Source organism: Podarcis filfolensis (genome assembly GCF_964270895.1).
Source record: "Podarcis filfolensis genome assembly, chromosome: 1".
Lineage (NCBI taxonomy): Eukaryota > Metazoa > Chordata > Lepidosauria > Squamata > Lacertidae > Podarcis > Podarcis filfolensis.
Window position 1 is genome coordinate 68,060,566 of NC_139604.1, and position 27,039 is coordinate 68,087,604.

Sequence of the window (27,039 nt, forward strand, 5' to 3'; positions counted from 1 at the left end):
TTGGAAAAATGGGCAGGGAAGGTGGTAAGCACCCCCTCCCCTATCAGTTCTCTAATCCCAACCACCCCCTAGAAGTGGCTCTTCCCATTTTTAATAGGGCAATCGGCATCCATACATTTTTTTGTGGAATGCCTTGGTTTATCCCAAATACACCATCTTGTTGGTACTAATACAACTGCTATATGACATTTAATACTGAAATCATTGTTCTAGAAATAACAGGACGTAGGTGGTGCTGCGGTCTAAACCACTGAGCCTCTTGGGCTTGCCAGTCGTAAGGTCGGCAGTTCAAATATGTGCAACGGGGTGAGCTCCCGTTGCTCTGTCCCAGCTCCTGCCAACCGAGCAGTTCGAAAAAGCATACTAGAGCGAGTAGATAAATAGGTACCGCTGTGGCAGGAAGGTAAACGGTGTTTCCATGCGCTCTGGCACTCCTCATGGTGTCCCATTGTGCCAGAAGTGGTTTAGTCATGCTGGCCACTAGACCCAGAAAGCTGTCTGTGGACAAATGCCAGCTCCCTCAGCCTGAAGAGAGATGAGTGCTGCACCCCATAGTGCAATTCGACTGGACTTAACCGTCCAGGGACCCTTTACCTTTTTACCTTACCTTTTACATTTTCTAGAAATAACCCAGCCAAACAGAGGCCAAAAGGTGAACATTGTACATAGACAACACCCAGATGGAGGTTGAGATCAGGGATTAAAAGATAAGTAATTGGTAGAAAAATGAACAATAGGTAGGTGCACAAAATACTGTATTCAACTAGCACTTGTGTAGGTTTTTAAACTGTTAACATATTATTATTTTACTTAGAAAAAAATAGCCTACTTCAAACACAAATTTGAATAGTAGCACAATTTTAATTAAATAATGAGCTAACTACTGATCGTTCCAGCAAGAATGTGGTTGGTAAACAGATTAGGTGGAAAGATGAGAGACTTAATACTAAAACAAACTGTATTCAAATGGTACTTTCACTTGAACTCTCATAAATTCTACATTTCCTATTTGTCATGCTACATCTGATCTTAAAAAAAACAACAACCAAACGATAAAGAACAGTGGATTGAGTTTTGGGTTCTTGGTAATCAGTTCTGCTTTGCAGAAGTCATTGTCAATGATGGCTTCATAAATGGTTGTCTAGAAAAATGGATTAATGCACCTACTAAAGCTGACAGAAGCTGAGTCATGAAATAAATTCAACTCCAGAACATTATTTCTGGAATTCATTAGCACCTCATTACTACCTACATGCTCAAACTGTTCCAAACATATTTATATTTTTATTGCTTGCCCCTGCACATACCTTGACAAGACTTTTCATCAGTTAATAATTTATAGCCTTTTTTGCAGCTGCAATCAAAACTACCAATGGTGTTTCTGCAAAAGTGATCACATCCACCGTTACTGGCCTGACATTCATCAATATCTGTAAATAAAGAAACAAAGGATACAAAGCTTGATTTCCTTTTCTTGACAGATCCTAAAACAGGTAAATACCGTAAATATCAACCATTTTCTGAGTGCTCCTCCCATCTTCTTATACAGCAACCATTAGATTCTCTATCTTTTTTAAAAAAAATACCCTGCTAGGCCACGAGGATTCTAGTTTCAAGTAATTATATAACATTTTAATATTTAAATTATATAACATTTAGGAAACATCTGAAGGCAGCCCCATATAGGGAAGCTTTAATGTTTTATTATGCTTTTATATATGCTGGAAGCCGCCCAGAGTGGCTGGGGCAACCCAGTCAGATGGGCGGCTACAAATAATAAATTGTTGTTATATAAAAATAGTTTTAAAAGTACTATCACGCTGGGCTTAAGTCAGATTCCCACTGATTAAACCTGTAGTTCATACACTGTGTGCATGAACACAATAAAGTAATAAAATAAATTTATTAAAGGTTCCTATGAGGCCAGAATACACAGCTACAAAGGAGGCTGCCTGTGACAGTTCTCAGTGATTTACTGTTCTGGTCTATCAGCCTCAGGCACGGCTGGGCAGCTCTGCTGAATTAGGTATGGCAGGATCGTTTTATGACTCCTGGGGCACGGAGGAAGCAGATTTATCTGCCCTCAAGAGGAGGTGCCCACAGAACCAGTGACAAATGCAGAAACAAGAGGTTAAGGGGAACTAAAAAAAACGTGCACGTTCTTTTGTGACATATTGGTTTGCCTTATAAATACAGTGTCGTAAATTAAATGATGGAAGGTGGGTAGTTCATTCTTATACATTCTTCTTGCAACCCATATTGGTTCTACATGAATGGAAGAAAAGTCAGAAAATGTGATGCACATGCCCAAGAACCCCCAGCCAATTGCCAATTCTGGGTTATGTTTACTATGTATTTTAGACATGAACACCCTAAACACCCATTTCTAACTGTTTGAAAGTGGAGACTATTTAAAGGATCATATGCAAATTACAGCTGAGCTTCCCACTTTTGCTTGTTTTCTTAATAATTTACAAATGGCAAGGTTTTCATTGGGATGCTGCAAAAGCAGCAATTTCTATATGAACATTGCAAAAAAAAAAAAAAGGTCTAAACTCTACCTTTGCATGTCTTCCCATCAAACTGAAGGGTAAATCCAAGAGGACAGCTGCAATGAACACCTGTTGAGGTGTCTTTACAAGTGCGATCACAGCCACCATTATTTACTGCACATGTTTCTAAGGAAAGGAAATAAAATCTGGCATTTGCAGAAGGAAAAACTAAAAGAGAATTTAAAAGCAGCATGTGGTATTTGATCTTTTCCAACTGAATTACTTCCATTCTAACTTGCCAATTTTAAATTAAGATATGGACAACTCTGCTTCAGAAAACTTAAATTATAGCTTCAAAAATTTTCAACAGAAGATGTGACAACTGTAGCCAAATGTAAAGAAGGGGGAAAGCAAAGCCATACTCACTGGCTCAACTCCATCTGCTGGGTCCCCGTTGCTGGTCCTGCCATCCTCCACATTTTGGAGGGCAAAGGACTGCAGTAGGGAATCTACTATGCTCATATCAGGCAGATTGCTGATCGGGCAATGGGAGATATTACAGGGAGGGCAGGGCCAGGGAGCTCATCCTGCTCTTCACTTCACATGTTGGTAACTACGTGAAGGCATGATGCCTGCATAAGATCCTGTGGGGTGGACAACTGACTGCATTCACCCAAAGGATATGGACTCAGGCTTCAGGTTTCCATGACAGAAGGTGCACCCTGTTCACTCAAATGTAAAAGAGCACTCTAAGTCAAGTGAAGGTGAATGGATGTATCAAAGAGGAGGGTGTGCTTAACCACATTATCCTCAGCAGGCCACAGGTTTTTTTTGAGCCAATTAAGAGAAAGAACATGCCTTAATTAGGAAAATAACATTTTAAGGTCTTTAAGATAGGGATTCTCATATCCTGCAGTATAGATGAATAGGCTTGAAATTTAAATTAATGTGAATGAACTCAATTCCTGGCCTTTGTGCAGAACTGCAGCTATGGCCCAAAATATGGCTATTCCTCCCCCTGAGGCAGACCAACAGACCGGAAAGTGGAATGGATTCAAATCACAGTCTTAGGACTGGATCCTCTGCATCTTTACAAAGTCTCCTTGTCTGGGACACTAACTGAAGCACAATATTTGAAGGCAAGTCTTATTTTATTTCAAGAGAATTTCATTTTAATCAAGGGTGCTTGATCATTCCCCATTGTACATGATTTCTACATGCTTAACCACATGACACGACTGGGGGGAAATTCTCTCTTAAGTTGCCAATAACCTCCTTTCATAAAGATAAGATTGAACTCTATACGCTACTACAGATTTCAAACTTAGCACAAGTAGGAAAGGTATAATCCCCTGTGCAAATGCATAAGTGCATTCGCATGAATCTGTGAGACAAAGGGAAAGGACATGATATATGGTTCAACGGAATACTGAACTGTCTTGCCGAGAATTTCCCATGCTAAACTGTACCAGCATGAAAGCAGGCAAAATTCCCATTGACTTTATTCAGTAGAATGGGTAAAAGTGTTTCCTGATGCTGAAAATAATCATATAAGCTACAACACTTAAAACTGGGAAAATGGTATTTCACAAAGGAAGGTTTGGTAAGTTATCAGTGTCAACTATCAGACTAGAGCGCTTCTTACCCATGAGCAGTCGCCGTTTCACCCGCTTGTCTACATCAGCTCCCGCTGTTGCATTGTTTTCAGAGAGCTCAGTTGTAGCCTCCTCTCTCTCTTTAAAAGCGAAAGAAAAGTAGTATCATAATTGGTCCTACATGCAGTAGGTCCTACATTTTGGTTCAGGAAAGAATCTCCACCATTTCCTCCAACTCATAAGTAACTTTGAGCTGTGTTTGCTTGAATCATTTGTCAACATAAGGAGCCCAATTCACAATGGCCGTGTTCAAGTATAAACCCTGTCATTAACTATTGTTAGGTAAATTCATTTGTGCATGAACTGTGTGCTAGTGCAAGCAGCCTCAATACGCTCTCACTTCACCTGTCCCTTTCTCCCAATGGGAAATGGCATGGCTGGCTTAAAAGTGCTCATGGTGTTTTTCTCCCAAACAAACCATTATAGGAAGCCAGGATGAACTTGAAATCCTAATGTAGAAGGACATGTGTGACCTGATAGGTATCATCATCATGACTTGGTGGGATGAGATGCAAAGCTGAAATATAGCAACTGAAGAGTATACCTTGTTCAAAATGAATAACACTTAAAAAAAAAAAAGAATGTTTCCACGTGTAATACTTAAAAGTATCTTTTGAGTCTCTCTCCTTCCATTTGACTCGCATTGAGAATATTGTTAATGCAGAACTGAATGCAAAGTCACAAAGTGGTTTAGGTAAGGTAATGTTCTAAAGGAAAGGTCTGTAGCTCAAGGATAGAATGTCTGTTTTGCCCAGAGAAGGTCTCAGGTTCAATCCCAGGCATCGCCAGCAAGGCCTGGGAAGGTCCCCTGCCTGAAACTCTGGAGAGCTGCTGGCAGTCAGTGCAAGCAATACTGAGCAGGTTGGACCAATGATCTGACTTAGTTGAAAGCAGCTTCTTTTGTTATGCAAACAGCAATGAAAACACCAGTAAAGCCAATGAAAACTCTGCAATTGCTCCTGAGAAATATTTTAAAGGAAAACAAAAGGGACAAAATATAACTCCAGCAAAGTTCTTTTCTCAATTGGAGTCTGGAGGATCAATATATTGTTTTTTTTATTATTATAAGCAGACCTCCTTTCCTTCCAAAACCAACCATTCAAAGTTGCCTAATCAGATGTGGGGCATGTTTCTCACTTTGAAAGGTATAGTTTGACCAGCCAGCCATTTTTGAGCAAAATACGCAGAGATGGCTAAAGGCTGATGTCATACATATTTTGTCTAACTGAAAAGAATTCAAGTGCTTACATACCAAGGCAAGTTTTTCCATTGGAATGCAGCATGTATTCTGGATGACATCCACAAACAGGTCCATCATCAGCATCTTCACATGTATGCTGGCAACCACCATTCCCATGGTTGCAAGTCACTAAAAAGAAGACAGAAAACTGAGCTTCAGAAGCATTTGCAAAGCCTTTTGGAAATCTGCAGCTCAAGGAGACTGTATCTGGAATATTATATCTTTGCCCTCCATGCATTTGGCATGCCTATGAACTATTTTATCAAGATTTTCATCTGTTGTGTATGTACTTTGACACAATTACCAAACCAAAGTTAATTATAACCACGAGCAACAAACAAATTAAACACTCATTGACATGCCTGCTTTTAACTGACTTAACAATTTAAATTAATTTAACGAAATTAAATTAATTATACTAGTCTTACATTTAAATTGTTTTTATTTAAATAGTTCATAATTGATGAAGCAATTTAAATCAATTAAATGAAATTAAATTAATTATACTAGTCTTACATTTGAACTGATTTCATTTAAATGGTTCATAATTGATGAACCAATGAAAAACAACTATCACGCTAATTCAGTAGGTGATATTTCTAGGAATATTTGATCCAAGAATAGTAGTTTAACACAGCTAAACGGCATGGGCAACTAATTATCTGAACAGAAGTTCACCTTAAAAACAGTGTATCTGAATTCAAAGCTGAACACAGGTAGCTCCTAATTTTATATTTGGCAAAAATCCATTGCCAGAAGGCAGCCCTGATCAAGAGCTAGTCAAAACTCAACACTAACTTCTTGTCAGTGATAAAATATTGCAGTACATTAAAGACTATGAGAATTTTGGTGCCATGGTCTGCTGCAGAAAGAACTTCATTGGATGCACCTTAAATCTGTTCTTTCTTTAAAAGTGCCTCCAGGAGCTCTGCTATTTTTGCAGTAACAGACCATAGAACACTCCGAGAACAGCCCACAGTTTCCCTAGGAGCCAGGAAGTAGGAGGGCTAGAAAAAGTCTTCAGGGAGTGAGAGAACCAAGCATAAACAAAGGATAGAGAAAGGGGACCAGCAGTGTATGTGGGTGACTGTGAAATATTGTGCTTTCTTCCAGCTTTATCTGCTTATAGGTTGTTCTTTGGGGTGGGAGAGTAGGCTGGGCTTAAGAATTCCCAACAGGCAGAACCAGGCTGCTGTCTTGTGGTGAGCCTGGCTGTAAAGTAGATACTGTTCTAGGAATTGCTATTAATTAAAAGAGCCATTTCATCACAATCTCTGAAATGATGCTTTTGTACAGTGGCATTTTGAATATCTACCAGTTTAATACCTTATCCCACCAAACTGAATTTTAGATAGCATCATGCTTGCAAACGAAGCCTCACATTAACTAACAGCTACAGGAATGCCATAATTCTACTTGTTCGCCTTGAGAAACCGTAAGTAAGTGTAGAATGTTGCATACAAATGCAGCCTCTCTGGTTTCTGGCCAGTTCAAATCCAGGTCTGCATTCACAGGCCACTCCTCCTTTCGGTGCTTCTTTGCAGATATGGGCACAGCCATGATTTTTATTCATACAGCTCATACCTTCTGCAAAAACAACAAGAGGATGCATCAGTGTTCTTTGTGACTTTAAATGCAGATGACACATTCTAGACAAAAACTGTTTAAATAGGTGACACATTCTAGATGTGAACTATTTAAATAAGTGCCAGGTGGCCTTGAATCTATCTTATTCAAACAAAGAATCCTGAATATTTGTACAGCAAGAGTAAAACCTTAATATGCAACACCACCACTTAATATTTTTCTCTGTGCTGCGCTAGATAACACAGGGTAACACCACTCGCCCTGAAGACACAAGTTTGCAGTTTGGGTGTGCTTCTGCACTCAGTCCTGAGCATGAACGCCTAGCTCTCTGAAGTTAAAGCTAGTGCACCAGTTGATCCCATCCCTTGAGTTGCCTGATTTGGCGTCAGTGACACATGCCTTAATTACCGGTACATCCCATTTGGATTACTGTAATGGGGCTGCCTTTGAAAAGTGCTCAAGAAACTTCAGCTGGCTCAAAGAGCTGCAGCCAGATCGCTGACCGGGGAAACCATATCCCACCTGGACTCATACCCAGCTATGGTCCTACGGGAGAGGTTAAAGAAATTGTTTTAAAGCAGTTAAACCTTTGAATGATCTAATTTGTTTTACATGTCTATTAAACATTATTTATTTTAATGGAACCATTACTAAGTATTAAATTTAACTTCCTGTTTTTCAGGTATCTATGTTCAACATAGCAATGGCTGACCAGAATTCAGTACACACCAACGTGTTCTTGATGACAATGAATAATGTCCCATTAGTTGACTTCTTTGCCCTTTCCGGACACCTCATAAAACCATTTTGTAATTTGTCTCCAACAGTTGCAAGCTGTTCACACTCTTAACACTCAGTTACCTGGAGGCAACAGGGATTGTCCTCCAAAATCATGCTGCCAAAACCTGAAGTCAATTAAACGATGAATAATCATTCCCTGGGTAACAGTTTTAAAGACCCTCTTTCGGCTTGATTCAGTGTGTCACTAATTAGCAGCAATCTATAGCCCTCTTTGGTGTTTTAAATACTGAATCGTACTGTGATTAACCTATGCTTGCATGTGATTAACCTATACTATACTAACATTTTACTAGCTAGTATAAAAATAAATCTAGGTAGCAATAATAGGCCATTACTGGTTTTAAATAAATGCTCGGACAGTTTTACTGGCCAAATCCCTTGCTTCAGGCTGCAGAGCAACCTCAATATCAGAACCTATCCCTTTCTAAAAATAAAGGTCCCTGCCAAGAGCCATAAAAAAATTCTTGTCCCCTCAGGTCAACTTTCCCCTTTTTTCACACTCAGAAAACCCTTTCCGTATCTATTCACCTGCCAAGGAATACCTGTATGTTTGTCATTCACTGCCTGCACATTACAAGGGTTTCTGCAGTGTGTGTTGTAATATTAATGTTGCATTTAAATTGTTAACTTGTCCTACGACCTTAGGGTGAAGGTAACCAATTGTAGTAGTAATAGTAGTAGTAGCGCTAACAATCATAATAAAAACTACCCATTTAACCTTTCTCTTAGGAGCTTTCAATGTAAAAAAGTCCATTCTTGAGATTGGGGGCGGGGCACAGGGAATATTGCCCCTTTTCAGCATTTCATCCATGCAAACAACCGCCATACCTACGTAAAAGAAGATGGAGATGCTATCCCTCCAAGTTGCAGAATTTATTCTCTGCCTCTCTCACACATGCACGCGCACGCAAAATGGAGCCCCCAATACTTCGTTTTTCTTTAAAGAAAATAACAATTGGGGAAAAGTGCATTTTAAACAGGCATTACAAGGATATTCAGAAAGTTGTGGGTTGGTGTGGGAGTAAACATATGAATTGCCTTTAAGTAACACCGTGCACTCTGACGCCATACCTCTGACGCTTACACAACCACAATGTCATTTGGTACAATAATCATTCTATATGGGCTAAGAATAATTGTTTACCAGCAACTTTAGTTGCTTGAGTGCTGGGAAACGGAACACTTTCATAAATAAATAAAAATTGACAGGTTGCAAGGAGACCTCCATACCTCACAAAGCAGCAAACATAAGCAAACAAGCAAAACTTAGCAACATCCAGTTGCAGTTTTTCCACCAGTTGGTAACACACATTTCTAGGTACCACTGAAAGGTTTTGCTGCAGCAGTAAGTTCAAATGCACAAACAGAAGCTTCTGTATGAAATGCAGTTAAATATTATTCCTCTGTGGTAGGTCTGCTACTGAAACATAAAATCAAGGAGGGCAGCAGCATCTACTGTGGCCAAAGGAACTAATACCAGGACACTTACTGAAACCCACATTTCTGCTAGATCCTCTATTCCAAAATGCCACATGTCAGTGACTTGTGCATTAACAACCACACTGCCTCATGGTTGGTGTAGTGGTGTCCAAACTTTTTTCAAAGAGGGCCAGATTTGATGAAGTGAAGGGTCATGGGGGCCGACCAAAGGGCCAACCGAAGTTGTAGACCTTTTTTTAGGATTGATGGTGTTGAGCTTTTTTTAAGAATTCAAGTTGTTGAGATTTTGGGGGGATTAACTTTCACAGGGGCCAGATTAAACCAACCAGCGGGCCGGATTAGGCCCCCGAGGCAGACTCTGGACATGCCTGCTGTAGTCTACACATACCCCTGATGCAACGATTGTCAATCAGGCAGGAAATGCCTTGGCTTGCAGGTAAGCATACAGATTTATCTGCAGAATTGCTCCTCGTAGGATTTCACCCAACTCTGTTCTGCAGCCACGTTATTATTCCAAGAAGACGAATGTGAACTGACAACATGGCCTCTGAAGGCTCTGTAACATTTTAATTAGGCATGCTGTCTTCTTAACACCTCTATTTATGGTACAGATAGACTCCTTCTAAGGCTGCAGCTTTGGACAACAAAGGAGAGTGCCTACAAGGGCTTTGATTATTCTGCTCTGCTGGCTTCTTGATTCCTTTCCCAGAGTGAGAAAACTAACAAGACAATGATGCCTCCAACCCTTCAGAATACACAAAATATCCACATGAAAACTGGCAATCACTATTATGCTGTCAGCCAAACTCTTTGCATCCCAGAAGATCACAAATTAGCCTTATTAAACTCTAGTGTTTTGTGGCATTTGGAAGCTTCAACATGCCATGTGATCTGTCTGTTAGCTAAGAGGTGTTTAAGAAGCATTAAGAGAATTAACAGCTTTAGATTTCTGCTAACAGTGTAACTTCTTTGTGCCATGCAGAAACCAATGGAGACATCATTCAAGCAGGTACTTTGGTAAAGTTCACTGAACTCAAACAAACACTTCAAATGCTGAATAGAGACTTGTTTAGCTTTGCATGGGGAGGGGCGGCGTTGTCTTGCACTCTTATACTGAAAGCTATTGAGTGGGGGCAGCACATTCCAAAACACTACAATTAAATAACAACATACTACCGGTATATACCCTTTGCCTGACTAGTTAAACACACTTTATTTGAAATGTAAAATAAATGTAAAATCTACTAAGTTGCTGAAGTTGAAAGCTTATTTAATCATTGATTAAGTGTTTCTATCTTTATTTATGAACAATTTAAAAAAGAGAAATGAAAGAATGTTTGTTTATTGTATTTCCATCCAGTCCTTCCTCCTAATGGAGTCTAGGGCAGGTAACAAAACTGTTAAAAGCAACATAAAAACCATTAAAACAAGTAAAATTCACCACTAAAATAGAGCACACAGAAAACCCATTTTCATATAGCTAACTACCGAAAGCTTGGCAAAATAAATACATTTTGATTGACATCTTAGTGCAGGCATAGGCAAACTTGGCCCTCCAGATGTTTTGGGACTACAACTCCCATCATCCCTAGCTAACAGGACCAGTGGTCAGGGATGATGGGAGTTGCAGTCCCAAAACATCTGGAGGGCCAAGTTTGCCTATGCCTGTCTTAGTGTCAACAGTGTAGGAGACAACTGAATCTCCTTAAGAAGGAAGCTCCAGAAATGGGGGACTGTGCTACTGTTCTGTGGACTTCTCCTGCAGATGCTACAGAATGGATCAAAGAGCATTGGGGAGGCCCTCCTTCACATGCTTGGGTCTCAAGATGTACAGGGCTTTGTACACCAGCATCAATACCTGTAAGTTAAATTTATAATTCTGATATCAACTTGAATGAGATGATGACTGGAGCGTCAGCATTTCAAAAGTACAGTATTTTATTGGAAAGTACTATGAGAATTAGATAACTTGTTATGTGAAGGATACACAATTTAAAGCAAAATGCTCTGGATTCTAGCACAAACTATGCCAAGATTAGGAAAGGATAAAAGGCATCAAAAATGCCTAATTCAGCACTGTTTGAGCTATTTACATCCATTAGAATAAGTTGTGTCTCAGATTATTTCTTCTGGGTACCAGCAACCACAGATTCAAGACATTAGGTTAAGGTGGGGCCTTGGTTGCAAATAAAATAATCCATTCAGACCTGAAAACAGTTTAACTTCTGACAAACTTCAATCAACTCAAAATGTGAATCAATGATTCATGGGGATGGATGTTCATGTGATGTCCACAATTTATCTGAGTTATTTTGCTCTGTCTTCTACTCTCACCAACCTCACATTTACCTATACAAAGAATTTTCCTTTGGTCCATGTTTCTGCTTTTCCACAAGCTATGTTATATTTACTGTACTTCCATTGGCCATTTAGATACTTCTAGTTGTATTATCTCAACACACACTTTAGTTGAAGACTGAACACTATAAAGGCTGGCCTCCTGGTTTGTTTTCTCTTTAAAAAAATGTTTTGGTTTATTAAAGAACGGCTTCATTCTATATTTATCTTTGCCAACTTTGCAAACCTATACAAATTTTCACCAAGTCGGGCCCTACTGACTAACCACAGACATTGGAAACTCCCTGATTTAAAACTACCACTTTCAAGTTATTGCCCCCAGGGTCTCTATTAAACTTTCGTTCACTGCAGCCTCTAATCAGGCATCCAGTTTCATTTCTGTGTGGAGGATTTACTCATGGTCTTAAAACTAGGAGTTTTAAATAACTCTCCTTACCAAATGCTTAGGTCATGTAGCTTCATGGAAATGGACAATGGCAGTATTCTGTTGCTTCCATTCTTCATTTCAATGGGCAAGCTTAAGAGAAAGCAAACCCTCTTCCTCTCCTATCAAGCAGAATCACTTATCTACCACTGGATTGATTCAACCTTTCTTTACACTAGGATCTTTCCCTTATAAAGGAAAAGTTCTCACAGTCAGTCCCCTTGTCCCCTCTGACACTATGCAAAGGCAGTAGGACATAGCCAGTTATGGCTCATGCTTTGTGGGATGAAGGGGTAGAATGTGTATTTTGTCACTGACCTATAGTGGGTATTGCTTGCATTTCAACAACCATGTACGGTAACTGTGCAATGCAGCCCCAGCTGGACAAAGATGTCCACCAGCAAGGATATGAGACCTCTCACCATTTCAGTAGCTGCTCAGGAGTGCCTTTCAGCAGCTTCTATTCCACATAATTCAGCAACAGCAACTTGGTTTATACATAAACCTGAGTGCAAAAAAACACCAAGCAGGTAAGTCTGGCAGGTTTTGGTGTTTTTTGCTGTTGTTGATGTTTACGTATATGTATAATACGTCCCATGTAAACCAGAAATCTTAAAGGCTGGGATTAGCCCTTGAATTTTGAGCATGCCCAATATGACTTGCTGAAAGACTCAGATATAACATACCCAAGTTACCATGTGACTCATGGGAACAACATGCAGAAGCACACTCAAGTAAAGATCATTACTGAGCCAACCCCTAGAGGGCTCAATTCAGGATACTTTGTGAGGGAGGGAGGGTGGCGCACCCTTTCTGTTTGGTGGAAGAGAGACTTTACCTTCTAAACGGTGAATACAGGTATGCTGGTTATCACTGAGGAAAAATCCATCATTGCAAATACATTCGTAGCTCCCTACTGTATTGACACAAATATGCTGACAGCCTCCATTGTTGAGCAAGCATTCATCCATATCTGAAAAATAAGAGGCAGCAGATTTGTACCAGCTGTTATTGGTCAACACAGCAGCCTGTACTAACCACACAGGAAAGGTCAATTAAGCCATGATGATAATAAAACACCCAACAGGTTGGCCAGTTGTCTTCATTCTCCCTTTCTCCTCACTGGTAGGATGGGCACAACAGAATTCAACACTACAGGGCCTGATCAATATAATGATGATGGTGGTGATGATGATAATGATAATGATGATGATGATAATAATAATAATAATAATAATATAATGATGGTAATGATGAACAAATACTCTTAATGAACATTTCCTAATATGCCATTTTTATGTAACTCTTTAAAAAAATTACCATACTTAAATAAAAATATTTGTGTAGCTTTCAGTGTTTCAAACTATTCCTACTTAAGGAAGCAGTCTTAAATTGTAGATTCAGTTGACAGGTCTTCCTTATATTTACACTTCATTCCGTTTTTCTTTTTACAATAATGTACTAGCATCTGACCAATGGCAACTTCATAATACCCACTTGAGCAACATTTGACTCCCTATTATCTGATGAACTGATAAATATGGGATTCCGTAAAAAAAAAAAAAAGCAATTTAATGCAGTTTTGTGATACTCAGTACTGCACAATACAAGTCAATAGTTGGATTTGCTGGGAGGATATTCTGAGGACAGAATGGAGGGTGATGACCTAAATGCTGCTGCCTCTCGCCTTCTGAAAGCAAGTCTTCTCTCTCTAAGCAGCACTGCCACATCTCTCACTCTCACTTTTAATTTAATTCCTCATTCATTGTCTGAAACATCTGTTTCAGGTAAGAGTGGGAAGGAGAAGCAAATCCTTAGATTGGCCCCTGGTAAGTTAGGCAATGCTCAAACTCTTTATGTGTTAGTTCGACATATTATTCCATAAAAATGGAATTATTTGTGACATTTGCATGTAGCCTCGTAACATAAAATTCTGACTGAATGTTAAAAATGCACTTGACGTTTGGTAAGCTTTCTGTGAAAAGGCACTATTAGGGTTCAAAAGACTGATTGCATTCTGCTGCAACACTAAACCATGCAAAGGCTTATTTTACTAGGATGCTCAATATCTATATAGTTTAGTGTCAACCTAATATCTGTACTTTTTGTAGAGCTTGAGAATATGTTAGCAGGGAGGGAGTACGTAAAGAGAAGGAATGGTAACAAGGAAGTGAAGAGTGAAGTTGTTGAATAAAGGTCAAAGAATGTAATGGAAACCAAGAGAGACAAGTAGGCTTTTAAGACCTTTCTGCGTGTTTCCAACCATATTCCAAACCAAGAAAAGAATAAACCAAACCACAAACAATGAAAAGAATAAAGGCTTGTTTTCCTTTTAAAAATGAAAAGCGTGTTTTCCCTGCAATATAAATTACAGGAAAGGAAGCTAAATTTGTGCAAGATTCTATGTAGATAAATGTTCTTTTTCTTTCATTCTGTGTTCCCTTTGGCTTCCCTGATCACTGACCCTAACCCTCCCCAGTAGCTTTAGGACAGTCTCGTTGCCTTTTGACTCTCTGGCGATCTTCTCTTGAGCTTCCCACACACCTGTCTCCAAGGTGGTTGGCCGCAAACTCTATGGCAAACCTTAGGGTCTGGCACTGAAACAACTTCAAGCAGCGAGTCATTACAAGTAGCAACAATCCTGTAATGTATTCTCCCTCAAAATATCCTTAGGAAGTAAGGAAGAAGACCAGAGAAATGAAATTAATTGAATTAATTGAATCTTAGGGGGAAGGTGGGGAGAGGATAGGAGAGAGAGAAGCTCATAAGATATTCTGGACCTCCCAAGTCTTGAGTGATTATTCAAAACATTAGGCATCCCTCCCTCTCACACACAAAACACTTGTGTGTATATGTGTGTGTTTGTGATATGCTGTGTCTTATACTTGCCAAGAGTATTGCTACCATTTTTTTCTGACAGGTTTCAACAGCTACATCAATTTCAACCAAGGACAGCAGCACTTCTTAAATAGGGCTGTAACAGTGGACAGGAGAAGAATGTGGACAAATGGACTGGTGGGTCAACAGGGTAGGAGGCACAATGGTTATAACCTTCCAGTACATTTAAATCTTTCTGCAACCCTTTGCATACAAGAACCCAGGAGCCATACTCTTAAAAGTACAGAATTGTGGGGGAGAGAAATGAGACCATTATACTTTTCCAGGGCAATATTCAACTAACTTTTGCCACTAGAGCAAGGATTAGCACTAGTGTAAGTGATGTCCGTCCTGCTTTGCACACCCGGTGCTGTCCCCAAAAAGCTCTTCCAGAGGGTTAGAGGAACCACCAGAATAGACTTGTGGGGGAAGAGAGGGGGAGAACATTCTGCGGTGCAAGGAGAAATCTTCGCACTGACAAAACCTTAGCAGCAGTATTACATTGAATACAACCCAAATACTTCCCCCAAGCATTTTGTAATAATGAGTCAACTGTGCACGAAGCATATTGCTTAGGCCTTTGGTTTGGAAACAATGATCTTTTGGTTCCTTTCTGTCATATATTTCTAGATATGCACTCAAACAGTAGCACCTCCATTTCAGAGATGGCAAAACTCCAAATGACCAAACCACCTTTTAGATTTTTCTCATTAAGATAACATTGCTTTTATTCAACCATCTTAAATTTTTTTATGCTCATAAGAAAATATAGGTGGCATTCAGCACTGAGGCTGGAACTCATTGTAGCACAATCCTTACCAAGACAATTATGGCCATCCTGAGCCAACATGAAGCCATCATAACACATGCAGCGATAATTGCCTGGAATGTTGAAACATTCGTGCACGCAGCCTCCATTGAAGTCATTATCACATTCATCAATGTCTGAGAAATAAAGCAAAAGTCAATATGATGGATGCCTGCTTGTTTGCTGTAGACAGGTCATGACATGACTGTATTATATAAATGCTAGCAGTTACTGCTATCTTAGATCATATTTGCCTTTCAAATAAAGCAAGTTCAACAGAGAATTGACAATTTCTCAACAGTAACATAAAGAATTAACCTTTTTATGTGCTGCTCTGATATTATTTTAAGAGTTTTACATATCCAGCTGGGAATGTCCTGCACCACACTCCATTATATGGTGCACAGAGGGAGAAAAATGTTACTACAGGCTTCTGCTGTAGCAATCACCTGCCTCCCCTCCCTTTCACCCAAGTAAGATCTTGTAGAAATCTCAGGATCAGTCTAAAATCTGGAAACCAAATTCTTCTCATAGAAAGTTTCCATGCAAAACATGCACAGGCAAGATAAAAGTGAAACCATCAGATTCAAATATTCATGTTTATATGAACATATGTGTATGCGTGTAATCTGAATACAGTGGATTTCTTATATGGTTAGAAGTGGATTTCTTATATTCATTCATTCAATAAATATTCATTCATTCAATGAATGAATTCTACGAAATGATCAACTCTTTAAAAACTCTAAACAAAAATATAGAACCACCCTCAGGCACTTAATGAACCTTTATGAACTTTTGATTGCCGTATACTAATTTTTTTGGCTCACGCCCTTTTCTATAAACTAACCCATATTGGATTTATTCTTTGCTCTTCATTTAATGAATTTCTGAATAAACTAACTAATTAATCCTTATTCACCTCCTTTGTATTTAAGGAACCTGAATGAACTCTTGACTCTATTTACTTATTAACCATGGACTACCTCTATCTACCTAACCAACCTTATTGGATTATTTTCCTGTCTAATTTAAATCACCATTAATCACTTAGAATTGTAGAGTTGAAAGGGATCTCAAACATCATGTAGTCTAACCCTCTGCAACGCAGGAAGCTCAACTAAAGCATCCATGACAGATGGATATCCAGCCTCTGTTTAAAAACCTCCAACGAAAGAGAGTCCACTATCTCACAATGAAGTCCATTCCACTGTTGAGAAGCTCTTACTGTCAGGAAGTTCTTCCTAATGTTTAGTCAGAATCTCCTTTCTTTTAACCTAAATCCATTGGCTTGAGTCCTACCCTCTGGAGCAGGAGAAAACAAGCTTGCTCCATCTTCCATGCGACAGCCCAGTTTAGATATTTGAAGATGGCTATCGTATCTTTTCTAGGCTAAACTTACCCAATTCCCTCAAGGCTTGAACAAGAATATTACCTTTTAAAAGTAACCTGAACAAATCCTTAAGAAAACATCTCTATGTATAAGGCTACTGGATGGATTTAATGGGAATCTGGGGCAAGAGGCCACAGTGAAGGAGGTGATCAAAGCCACTTTTCACTGAAATAAAAGTAGTTTCCTGTGAGGACAGAAGAAGGGGGTATGTTTTCTATAAACTTTATATAATCAAGCTTCTCTGAAATATATGCACTTTAATTTTTAGCCTCTACAAATTATTATACACATTATAGTATGGATTTATTAATTGCAATGCATTTTATACTATATGATCAAGCTGCTAGGAACTGTGAGCATATAATTCAATTTAGTCTCTATGAAAATTTGTTAGTTTTTGTACAATTTGGTATAAAATTACCATGCAGTGGCTGCTTGCTATTGTATTAGTATGGTTATTACATTTGTTATTAATTTGTATATTTTAACAGATTGTTTTATGGTTATTTTAAGTGTTGCATTGCTCATCTAATCCAACTATGCTATTCACTGGATTATGTTTTGAACTGATTTACCTGCCTTTGGTTGTTATTATAATCATGTACCAATTTGCATTACACAGCTGTCTGACTGGTGTTGACAGTGCTTCCTGTACCCATTGTGAAAAAGTTTAAACTGTAGTCAGCAACTTAAAGTACAAATATACATATATTTGCTTCTTCAGCATAGTTTATTCAGCTTTAGCTAGTAAAGAGGGGGACTAAGCATACTTAGTGTAAAACTACAGAGCACATACATACCTTCACACGTCTTTCCTTCTCCACTGTAACCTGGTTTACATGTACACTTGTACAACTTTGGAGTATTCTGACAAATTGCATCTGGGTGGCAGTCATCAATCCCTTGGGTACACTCGTCCACATCTGTGAAAAGAAATGCAACACAGTAAAAATACATGCAGTGATGTGTCCCACTCAGATGTTCACAGACAAAATGTGACCTTATGATTGTAAGATGGTTCTGCTTATTACAGTAGCATCTTCCTCTCATATAGAACTGCTAAATACAAAGCATAATATACAAATGACTCATTTATCTTTACAAAACTTTTTATCATACTAGGACAGCTTGAAGGTACTTCTGCACAAATCCTTTCCTGTCTTAATGAGATCAGGGCCAACCACAGCCAGGAATATTTAGCACTAGCAAAGACACACTTTGGGATGCAAAAGAACCACTCTATGGCGGCATTCACATGTAATACTAAGTCATGGTTTGTTTAGACAAAGTGTGGACCAACCATGAGTAACCATAGTTTACTTTCTGGCAGCAAGCCATGGTTTGTTGGCTGACAAATTGTGGCTTGCTTTAACCATGGGTTGGCATTACATCAGAACCCAACAGCCTTATTTAACTACCGTTTGTTTGGCTGCCCCACTCGAGATGCTGACTAAGCTACAGAGACATAGGGCAAAAGGAGCTAGGAAGTGAAATTGCTCACAAGTCTCTAGCTGGTACTTTTCTAGAAGTCCTCACTTTTAATTGTACCTAGCAAGCGTCCTTTCCCCACTCAACTGTTTTAGAAACATGCCTGTTCTTCGTATGGCACACGCAGCAGCCCTATCCAAGCCACCCACTCACGAAGTGCTGACTTGCCTCTACAATTTCAGAAAAAACCAGCACTCAGTTGGACCATAGTGAACTCCTTCTACTTCCACTGCAAGGCCCTTTTAGGTCTTGGCTGTTATGTGTCAGAGCAAAGTGAACAGAAGCAGCATGGATTACTAAACCTCCATCATGTCCTCCTCAGTTGACTTCTCCCCACCGCCCACTCCAGACAAACAAGCTTCAAATGCTCTTGCCTTTCTTCATAGATAAGCGACTATCACATTCCCATTTTGGAAGCCCAGGTCTGCACATTTTCCGGCTATACTATTTCTTGAGACTGGACAGCTAGTCCATTCTGCAGTGTTCCAAATGTGGCACCAACAGATATGTTACAATACCAGCAGTTTTATTTTCTGTCCCTTTCCTAGTAATACCTAGCATGAACTTGCCTTTTCACCACTGCTGCGCACTACTGCAATTTTCATTTAGCTACTCAGCATGACGTCAGTAACTCTTCACTGTTTAGTCAGACAGTTAAAACCCAATCATTTTCTACACGAGGTTATGATTTGTTGCCCCAGTGTGCATTATCACTTTACACTTACTTATGTTGAACATCATTTAACATTTTGTTGTTCATAAATTTAGCTCGCTGGACTGGGCCCCTGGTTAGCAAAATGGCATCTTTGTGGACCTCACCCAGCTGGAAGAGCTAGGCCAGAAATGAAGTTTCCTGAATGTAACCCAGATGTCTATCTGCATTTACTTACTGATATGCATGAGATTAAAGCAGGTGCATAGAAAAAAACTTCAGCCCCCCACACCTAGCAGTGGTTTCATCCATTACCAGCTGGCCATATTCAGGCAGTCAACACATGCAGGGTTTTCAAGCTAGCTACCATATTTTCATAGCTTGTGAGCTAGTGCACAGTTCCCTACAGAGATAGGAGTACTGATTTCCAAGGGGGGAAAGCCCTGAAAAGTAAATACATTTCAACTGCAGTATACTAACCAGTTACTGAAGAAATACGACTTTATTACTGTGACATCACTGTCATAAAATGTGATTGGAAAGAAATACTAACAAATAGTGTTTTATAGAAATGAACATTTAGGCAAGTCAGGGCCACAGAAACATTAAACTTTTACTTTTCATTAAACAGATGCTTATTCAATGGTGTGAGTTTTTTAAAACTGTTCCAAAATTAGCTTTTTGCACTGAAAACCAGAAGTCTCATCTGGTAAGAAGCATCACTCAAGCACATAGTCAGCAGTCACCTTTCCAAAAACAACAACTCACAAAGGATGTTCACAGCTAAATGATCCAGGCAGGAATTTCAGAGCAGGACAGCTAGGAAGATGCACAACTCAGAGAAAGGATGGAAATGTGTGTGTATAGGATGCTAAAAATTTCTGGGTTGCATGAAAACTTCAGGAAGGAAAAAAAGTGTACCAAACAGAAATAACACATACCTAGCAAGGCACCAAACATTTGCAATATTTGCTTTTTGATACAAAAATAATACTTATTAGGGGGCATTTATTATTGTGTTAAGATTGAAGAAGGTGGCCACCAGGCAGAGGGCCTTCACAGTAGTTGCACATAGAATGCTCTCCCAAGAGAGGGCTGCCTGGCTTCTTCTTTGTTTTATTTTCAGTACTAAACAAAGATATTTTCTCCCACACCTTTCATACTTAATGTTAGCACTACTGATGTTTTTATATTTGCTTTAGCTGTAGTTTAATATATAGGGCCGGATTCAGCTATTGAGTTTCATTAGCAAAAGTGTGAACACTAGTGATAATGGGCTTCTCCCCTCTTCTTTCCATACGCCCCCCCAATTGGCTACGGGGGTTAAGACAACCTCCAGAGCATCATGTGAGGGCACAAGAGGAGGGATCACGCCCTCTGGCAAGCTGAAATGCTTATGCTGATGCACATTTGCCAGTGCCATGGTGCTATGTTGAATTCCTCCCACACTATTTCCCCTTATACAGGCTTTCTCAACCTCGGCCCTCCAGATGTTTTGGCCTACAACTCCCATGATCCCTAGCTAGCAAGACCAGTGGTCAGGGATAATGGGAATTGTAGTCTCAAAACATCTGGAGGGCCGATTTTGAGGAAGCCTGTTTTAATATAGATCACTGAGGAAATTTCTATTGAATGCCTATTTAATAAAATAAATAAGTAAAGCAGTTGCTCTTCTTTTAAATAAATGGCACAGGTTGGTACAGTCAAGTCCGGTAATGCCCTAGGTTCTTCATTAGCATTGTTCTTGCAAGCATGCTGAGAATGCACTATATTTCAAGGTAAAATTATTCCTAATTTCATGCCAATGAGTGTGCTGTATACTTGTATGATTGTGCACTTATAATCTGATGTCACACACACTAAGGAGTCCCTCAAAAAGCTAAAATAAATCTCAATTGTCACAAGTGGTGAAAACAGAGAGTAGTTAATGCCCAGCCAAAGTAGTAACTAGCAGGAAAAATGAACAATCCAGGGGGTGGATAAATATCACAGAAAAGGGGGTTGGAGAATTAAAATCACTGTTGTAAAAGAGTAGGTTTAGGAGGCAATAACACAAAAAGTGTAACCAAATTAACAAATAGAACTATCCTCTTAGATGTAGCTAGAAAACTGCAAGTATTCAGTCACTCAGCCACTAAAAAAATAAATAACCAATGCTGGTGTCCCAAAGGATGCATTTAGTTGCAAACTGAAAATTAATGAAACCCCTTCATGATCAGTTCTCGTCACACACTGAATTAAACTCAGTTTGCATCATGACAATTTGATCAGGTGAATTTGCCCTAGAACCATCACTGACAAGAGTCCCAACATCTTAGCAGCAACAGCAGCAAAACAGAAAAAAAGGATCTATATAAAATTGATAGGCAAGAAAACGAAGCAGAAATACTAGCAGGAAACAATATAGTCTGCTTATGTAGCATATGCACCAATTGCAAAACAATTTTATATCAAACTGCAAACATTCACATCATAGCTTCCAATGAATGGCATTCCAATTCTCAAAACACTGACTTTATTTAAGTCACCAGGATTTACTTGAAAGTATTTTTCCTTTAAATCTACAAACGTGTTTTCAAGTGAATGTGTTCAGAATCAGTATACTACTCTGCTCTGCAAATAAAGTACAAAAAAGAACTTGCACCAATACCCTAGAATACTTTTTATTTCAACTTCCATCACTAAGTGTATCTATCATGTTCCATGATCACCACAGAAAAAGGTATATGTACTGCAAATTTCATTTAAATCTGCAAGATAAGCTATTAAAGTATATTTCCATGTAAGTCTACTTAAAAAGCAACAACTACAAAAAAATGCATGAAATACCTCATAAAAGTGCAACAAATGTAAATCTAGTTTTTCTACCTACTTGGTGATGCTTTTTTCCTATGAAATATGCTTACTCACAGTAATTTTTTAAAAAACTCAATAAAATACAACAGGCTTTAAGTATGGTAGTGGCAACAGTGTAAAAAAATAAACTTAATATTTAATCAAATTTTATTACTCTATATCAACATCTTTACATTTTTTCAGAGGTTTGGTATATGTTTTAGCAATACTTACTTTCTAGTAGGGTGAAAACATTAAAACAAACACTATTTCTCCCATAAAGCCAAAAATTGTTTATCATAGCCAACATTACAAATCAATGTAAGCCAATAATTTTCCCCAGTTAAAAGTTATCACATCTATTTGTACAACACCAAGAGTATTTTATGCATTATGCAACACACACTGAGAACTCAATTCTAAGAAGTACTGCAACTGAAAACCTTTGGGTGCACTGTACTATTAACACTAGAGTCCGTATATGTGTACTCAAAAGTAACCCCCCTCCCCCGCAGCATTCAATGGGGCTCTTTCAGGTAACCATGTATACTATAGATTGCAGCCTTAGCGTTTCCTACTAATTTTAGTCAATTGCTTTAAAAAAACAACTGGTAGATGGGACTCTCTACAACTTAAGAAAAGCTACAATATGTGTAAACTTTTATACCTGCATATAAGAAAAAAAAACCTATTGTCTTGCTCCCCAAGAGCTTAATTTTCTAGGAAGAACGCAGCCCATTTATCAGAGCTATGAGCCTACTACATACAAAAGCTCATACCACCACCACCGCTTCTCCAACGTGCCACGGCATTTTGTGGCAGCAGCAGCAAACTGACAGGTCTAATCTCCTGAATTACTGGAAGTTAGAGACACTGAAATCAATGGAACTTGACTGCAAATGACTGTGTACTGCAAACACCAGCAAAGGCTCTTGCAGCAGCAGCTGCAGCAGCTGCAGCCAGCGGAACAACTCGCGTTGTTTGTGTGGTGGAGCGCGGCCAACGATGATGCCCATCGTATGCAGAGATGAGCTTGGGCTTTCCCAACTAACCCGCGAAGCCTGTGCGTGCGCGGGTTGACAAAACGAGCTTAAACTTTTTAAAAGTCCCGACGGGGCGTCGAGTCCTTCGCATTCGCAGAAGGGGCGCGCGCCCTTGGGAAACATCCCTTCCCCTCAGCTTTGCCCACAGCAGCCAAAAAGCCTTTTGGAACCCTGCCCTGCAAACACACACACACAAAACCCAAAGCACCCGCGCCAGCCCCGTCGGGTGCCTTCAACCTGGGAGGAGAGGGGAGAATGGGACCCTGCTGCGCATACGAACCGGGGAAGAGGAGCCCGGCTGCGCGGACCTGTCCTTGGGGGGGCGCGTCGAACAGCGGCGGCGGCGACAGCAGCAGCAGGAAGAGCAGCAGCGCCTTCGCCACAGAACAGCAGCAGCGCCCGGACCCCATCGAGCTGCCGGCGCCAGTCGTTGCTGCTGCTGCTGCCGCCGCCGCCGCCGTTGCTCGTGCGGCTGCCGCCCCCTGGGGCCCGGCCCTGCGCGCGTCCACAAGGGGAGGCGTCTGCAAGCGCCTGGCCCGCCCCGAGCGTCGGCCTGCCCTCACGTGCGAAGGAGAGGCAGCGCGCAGGCGCCGGGTGTGGGACCGCAGACGCCGCTGCCTCTGCTCTTTCGCGCTCTTATACGCGAAAGGGCCTACGGACTGTGGGGGAAAGGTGGCCAGATACTTAATATACTTGTATCGGGGCACCTGAACGAAACGACACCACCTCCCTCCTTGTGCATGCCTGGCTCACAATGCAAGCCACTTTGAGCTGGTGGCCGGACTTTAAAATGCGTTTAAAAGGCAGGTGTTGGGTATTATCCTACGACGTGAATGGCATGCAAAAGGCGGGAGACGGGAAATCACGCCACTGCAGCCGGAGAAAAACAAAATACTGTAGCTGACTTAGGACGCTATAAACGGAAGCTCACCTTCTTGTTTGGCATCTGCTTGGGCAAGAAGCATACCGCAGCTCTAGGATTTCTCGGTGCCTGTTGTCTGCCATTGATAGTCCTGAGGAAGGAGTAGCCAATGTGGTGCTCTCCAAAGGTTTTGGACTCTCCCATCGTGGCCAGTGGTCAGAGATAATGAGAGTTGTAGTCCAGGGAGTTGTCCACAATGTCTGGACAGCAGCACCTTGGTTCTGTCTGGTCTAAGGCCTGTCCTGTTTCTTCCCCTTTCTTACTCTTTGCACAATACGTTGCTTCCTTTAGACTGGAATCCAAGGCAGTCTGCTTTCTGCCCTCTGCATTTTACTGAAATTGCCCTCACAATGCCCCAATGCGAACTCTTAAAATGTTCTCTGTTGTCATTTTTCTTACTGTTCCCTTCCTTCGAGGCAGCTGATCACTTTCTTCTGCTTTACTGCCTTTATGCCCTAAGTGTCTGCATTATGTTCTTTCCTGATTCTTCTCATACCTACCTAATCATTCTCTCAAGTGTTTCCATAGGTAGAAACCCCCTGCTTTCAACCTCTTTCTGTTGGGGGTCCTCAAGGATCTGCTCTTGCCCCTCTGCTCCTGTCCAATCTACATGCTAAGCCCTCCCACCAGATGTCAAAGAGAACAACAACTATCAAACTTTTAGAAGACATCTGAAGGCAGCCCTGTTTAAGGAAGCTTTTAATGTTTGATGTATTACGGTATTTTAATATTTTGTTGGCAGCCACCCAGAGTGGCTGGGGAAGGCCAGCCAGATGGGCGAGGTATAAATAAATTATTATTATTATTATTATTATTATTATTATTATTATTATTATTGGTTGATCTCATAAAATCCCATAGCTTTCAGTACCATCTAGCCACAGATGACACTCCCTTCTCCCCTCCACTAACTTGTTCCCTTCATTTCAATCCCACATCTCCAACTGCCCTCTGATAGCTCTACTTGCATGCACCATCATTTCAAGTTCAATAGATCCAACATGAACTTCTCTTTCCTCCCCAGCCCTCCTCCTAGCCTGCTTTCCTTATGCATTGAATTGCTATCCATCCTGTTGAACAGGCACGTTTGTCCCCCATATTGAGTAGCCAAGTCATGTAGAACATTGGCTTGTCACTGTCCCCTCAGCAAGAACTTTGCTTCATGGCCTGGCCCCCTCTAGGCTTCTGAAATATTCTCTTTGGTCTGCTGCTGTCTCAGCTTGGTCCCCTCACATCCATACAACACTCCGTTGCCAAAATAATTAATCTCTCTCACTGCACTAATCTCATGACACCCTCCTTAAATCGCTACACTGGCCAGGTACATCCCTGCCTGTGACTTTCACTCCTCAGCTGCAATGCCACTTATTCATCTGAAGGTTTCCTGTTTCCTCAAAAGACACTCCCCCTCCCCCCGCTGCCCCTTATGTTTAGAACTTCCAGACATCTGTGTGAAGCAACCTTTTCCTTCAAAACATCATCAAAGACACATTTTCTGTGAGAAATATAGTTCCTATTTTATTCTTACAAAGCTACATTTCCCAGAGTTTCCTAGGAAGAGGAATTGATTGTTAAACCACCCAAAGAACTGCAGCTCTATGATGTGAACAGGGTTCTAACAACTCACAGCATACATAATAAACTACAATTTCCTGGATTCTTGAGGGGATGACTATTTAAAATGGTATGATACTGCTTTAAATGTATGGTGCAGATGAGACCTAAGCCTATTGGGTGTTTTGTGAAAGACAACTATAATAATCTCCCTTATGTTTGTGCTTTGTTTCTTCCATATTTGAAAGCTTTTCTCTGTATGGTATTTTCACGTTTCCATTATATCTTAAGAGATGCCTAATTCTGTGGTGCTATCTCAGATGCGGGGCAAACCCACAGGTTTGTACCATTATAGTTAAAACACCCAATGTTAAAAACAAAACAGGCTAATCAGTTTTGACTAGCTATTTTAATCCAATTTTTCCCTGAGGTCATAAACTGACAACACAGTACCTTTGTACCAGCATTCTTCCCTTGGATATAATGGCATTAAAAAGTGCAGGGAATCAGCAGCAATGAACTTTATAGTAAATCAGTGTGATGTGCATATATTTTGCTGTTTATGATCGGACATGTACTTCCATGAACATATGAACATAGTAGAGGGCTGACCCCCTTCATGCATAAATCTTAAATGGTCCACATAGATTTCACAGTAGATTTATTCTATTGTGTTGCCTAAAGCACTTAAAAGTATTCCACAACTCTCAAACCTCACAGGGGATGTTTAATCAAATGTGACCAATACAAAATGGAACACATTCTCTTCTTAGTAATATTTTTCCTCTTCCTTAACTGCAGTTCTAAGAATTCTTCAAGCTCAGATGAGAGAAAGATTCAGAACTACCCAGACTTGTTTACATAATCCAGTGGTTCCAAGGTTGTTTGTATGAGCTTGTTATCTAGAATGTCACCTCTAATTTGTTTACATGGATAGGGTGTCACTGAAAATGGTGCTTGCAGTACACTGCTTTTATTCAGATCACCCCTCCTAAGACACATATTTCCATAATCAAGAACAGCAGCACTATTCACATAGATGGGACAGATTGAGAACTTGATAATGTTGAAAGTAGTGAGCAACAGTCAAAGTATTCTAGTAGGAGAGGTAAAACATAGCAGATCTCGGTAGTTATAGGAAGGCTGGGTAGATAGCTGTTGCTTAGCAAAATGCAGGATAGTGATTGCTCTAAGACTGCAACACAACATTCAGCATGCTTCCAGCTATGAAAAGGGTAAATGAGACACCATCTTCTTTTAGACAAGGCAAAGTAGGATCTACGTGAACCAGGATTAAAAAATCATTGCCCGGGTATGGGGAGAGATGTTTTGTTCAAAGTGTGAAGATGCCAGTATATTGGCAAAATAAGCATGGGAGGGGGGTGTCACACTGCAAAGTGCTTTACATTCCCAGAATCTATACAAGCACCTGTTCAACAGCGCCATCTAGCTAGAACATTTTCTTTGATA

The 27,039-nt window shown here is 40.1% G+C and overlaps 1 protein-coding gene across 4 annotated transcripts in view; it reads right to left on the reverse strand.

The window, feature by feature from the left end:
• Positions 1 to 23,673, reverse strand: part of SCUBE2 (signal peptide, CUB domain and EGF like domain containing 2) — a 46,516-nt gene extending 22,843 nt beyond the window's left edge. For 2 of the 4 annotated variants that reach the window (XM_083597989.1, XM_083597987.1), the window contains exons 1-8: positions 23,374 to 23,614; positions 17,876 to 17,998; positions 15,694 to 15,819; positions 12,836 to 12,970; positions 6,849 to 6,974; positions 5,400 to 5,516; positions 4,138 to 4,227; positions 1,308 to 1,430 (exon numbers count right to left, since the gene is read on the reverse strand). In XM_083597989.1, the coding sequence (XP_083454115.1) occupies positions 1,308 to 1,430; positions 4,138 to 4,227; positions 5,400 to 5,516; positions 6,849 to 6,974; positions 12,836 to 12,970; positions 15,694 to 15,819; positions 17,876 to 17,998; positions 23,374 to 23,503 (970 nt within the window). In that variant the 5' untranslated portion in view covers positions 23,504 to 23,614. Of the gene's footprint in view, positions 1 to 1,307; positions 1,431 to 2,561; positions 2,679 to 4,137; positions 4,228 to 5,399; positions 5,517 to 6,848; positions 6,975 to 12,835; positions 12,971 to 15,693; positions 15,820 to 17,875; positions 17,999 to 23,373 lie in introns of all 4 variants that reach the window. The other 2 variants (XM_083597986.1, XM_083597988.1) reach the window with 2 other exon arrangements.
• Between the last annotated feature and the right edge of the window lie 3,366 nt (positions 23,674 to 27,039).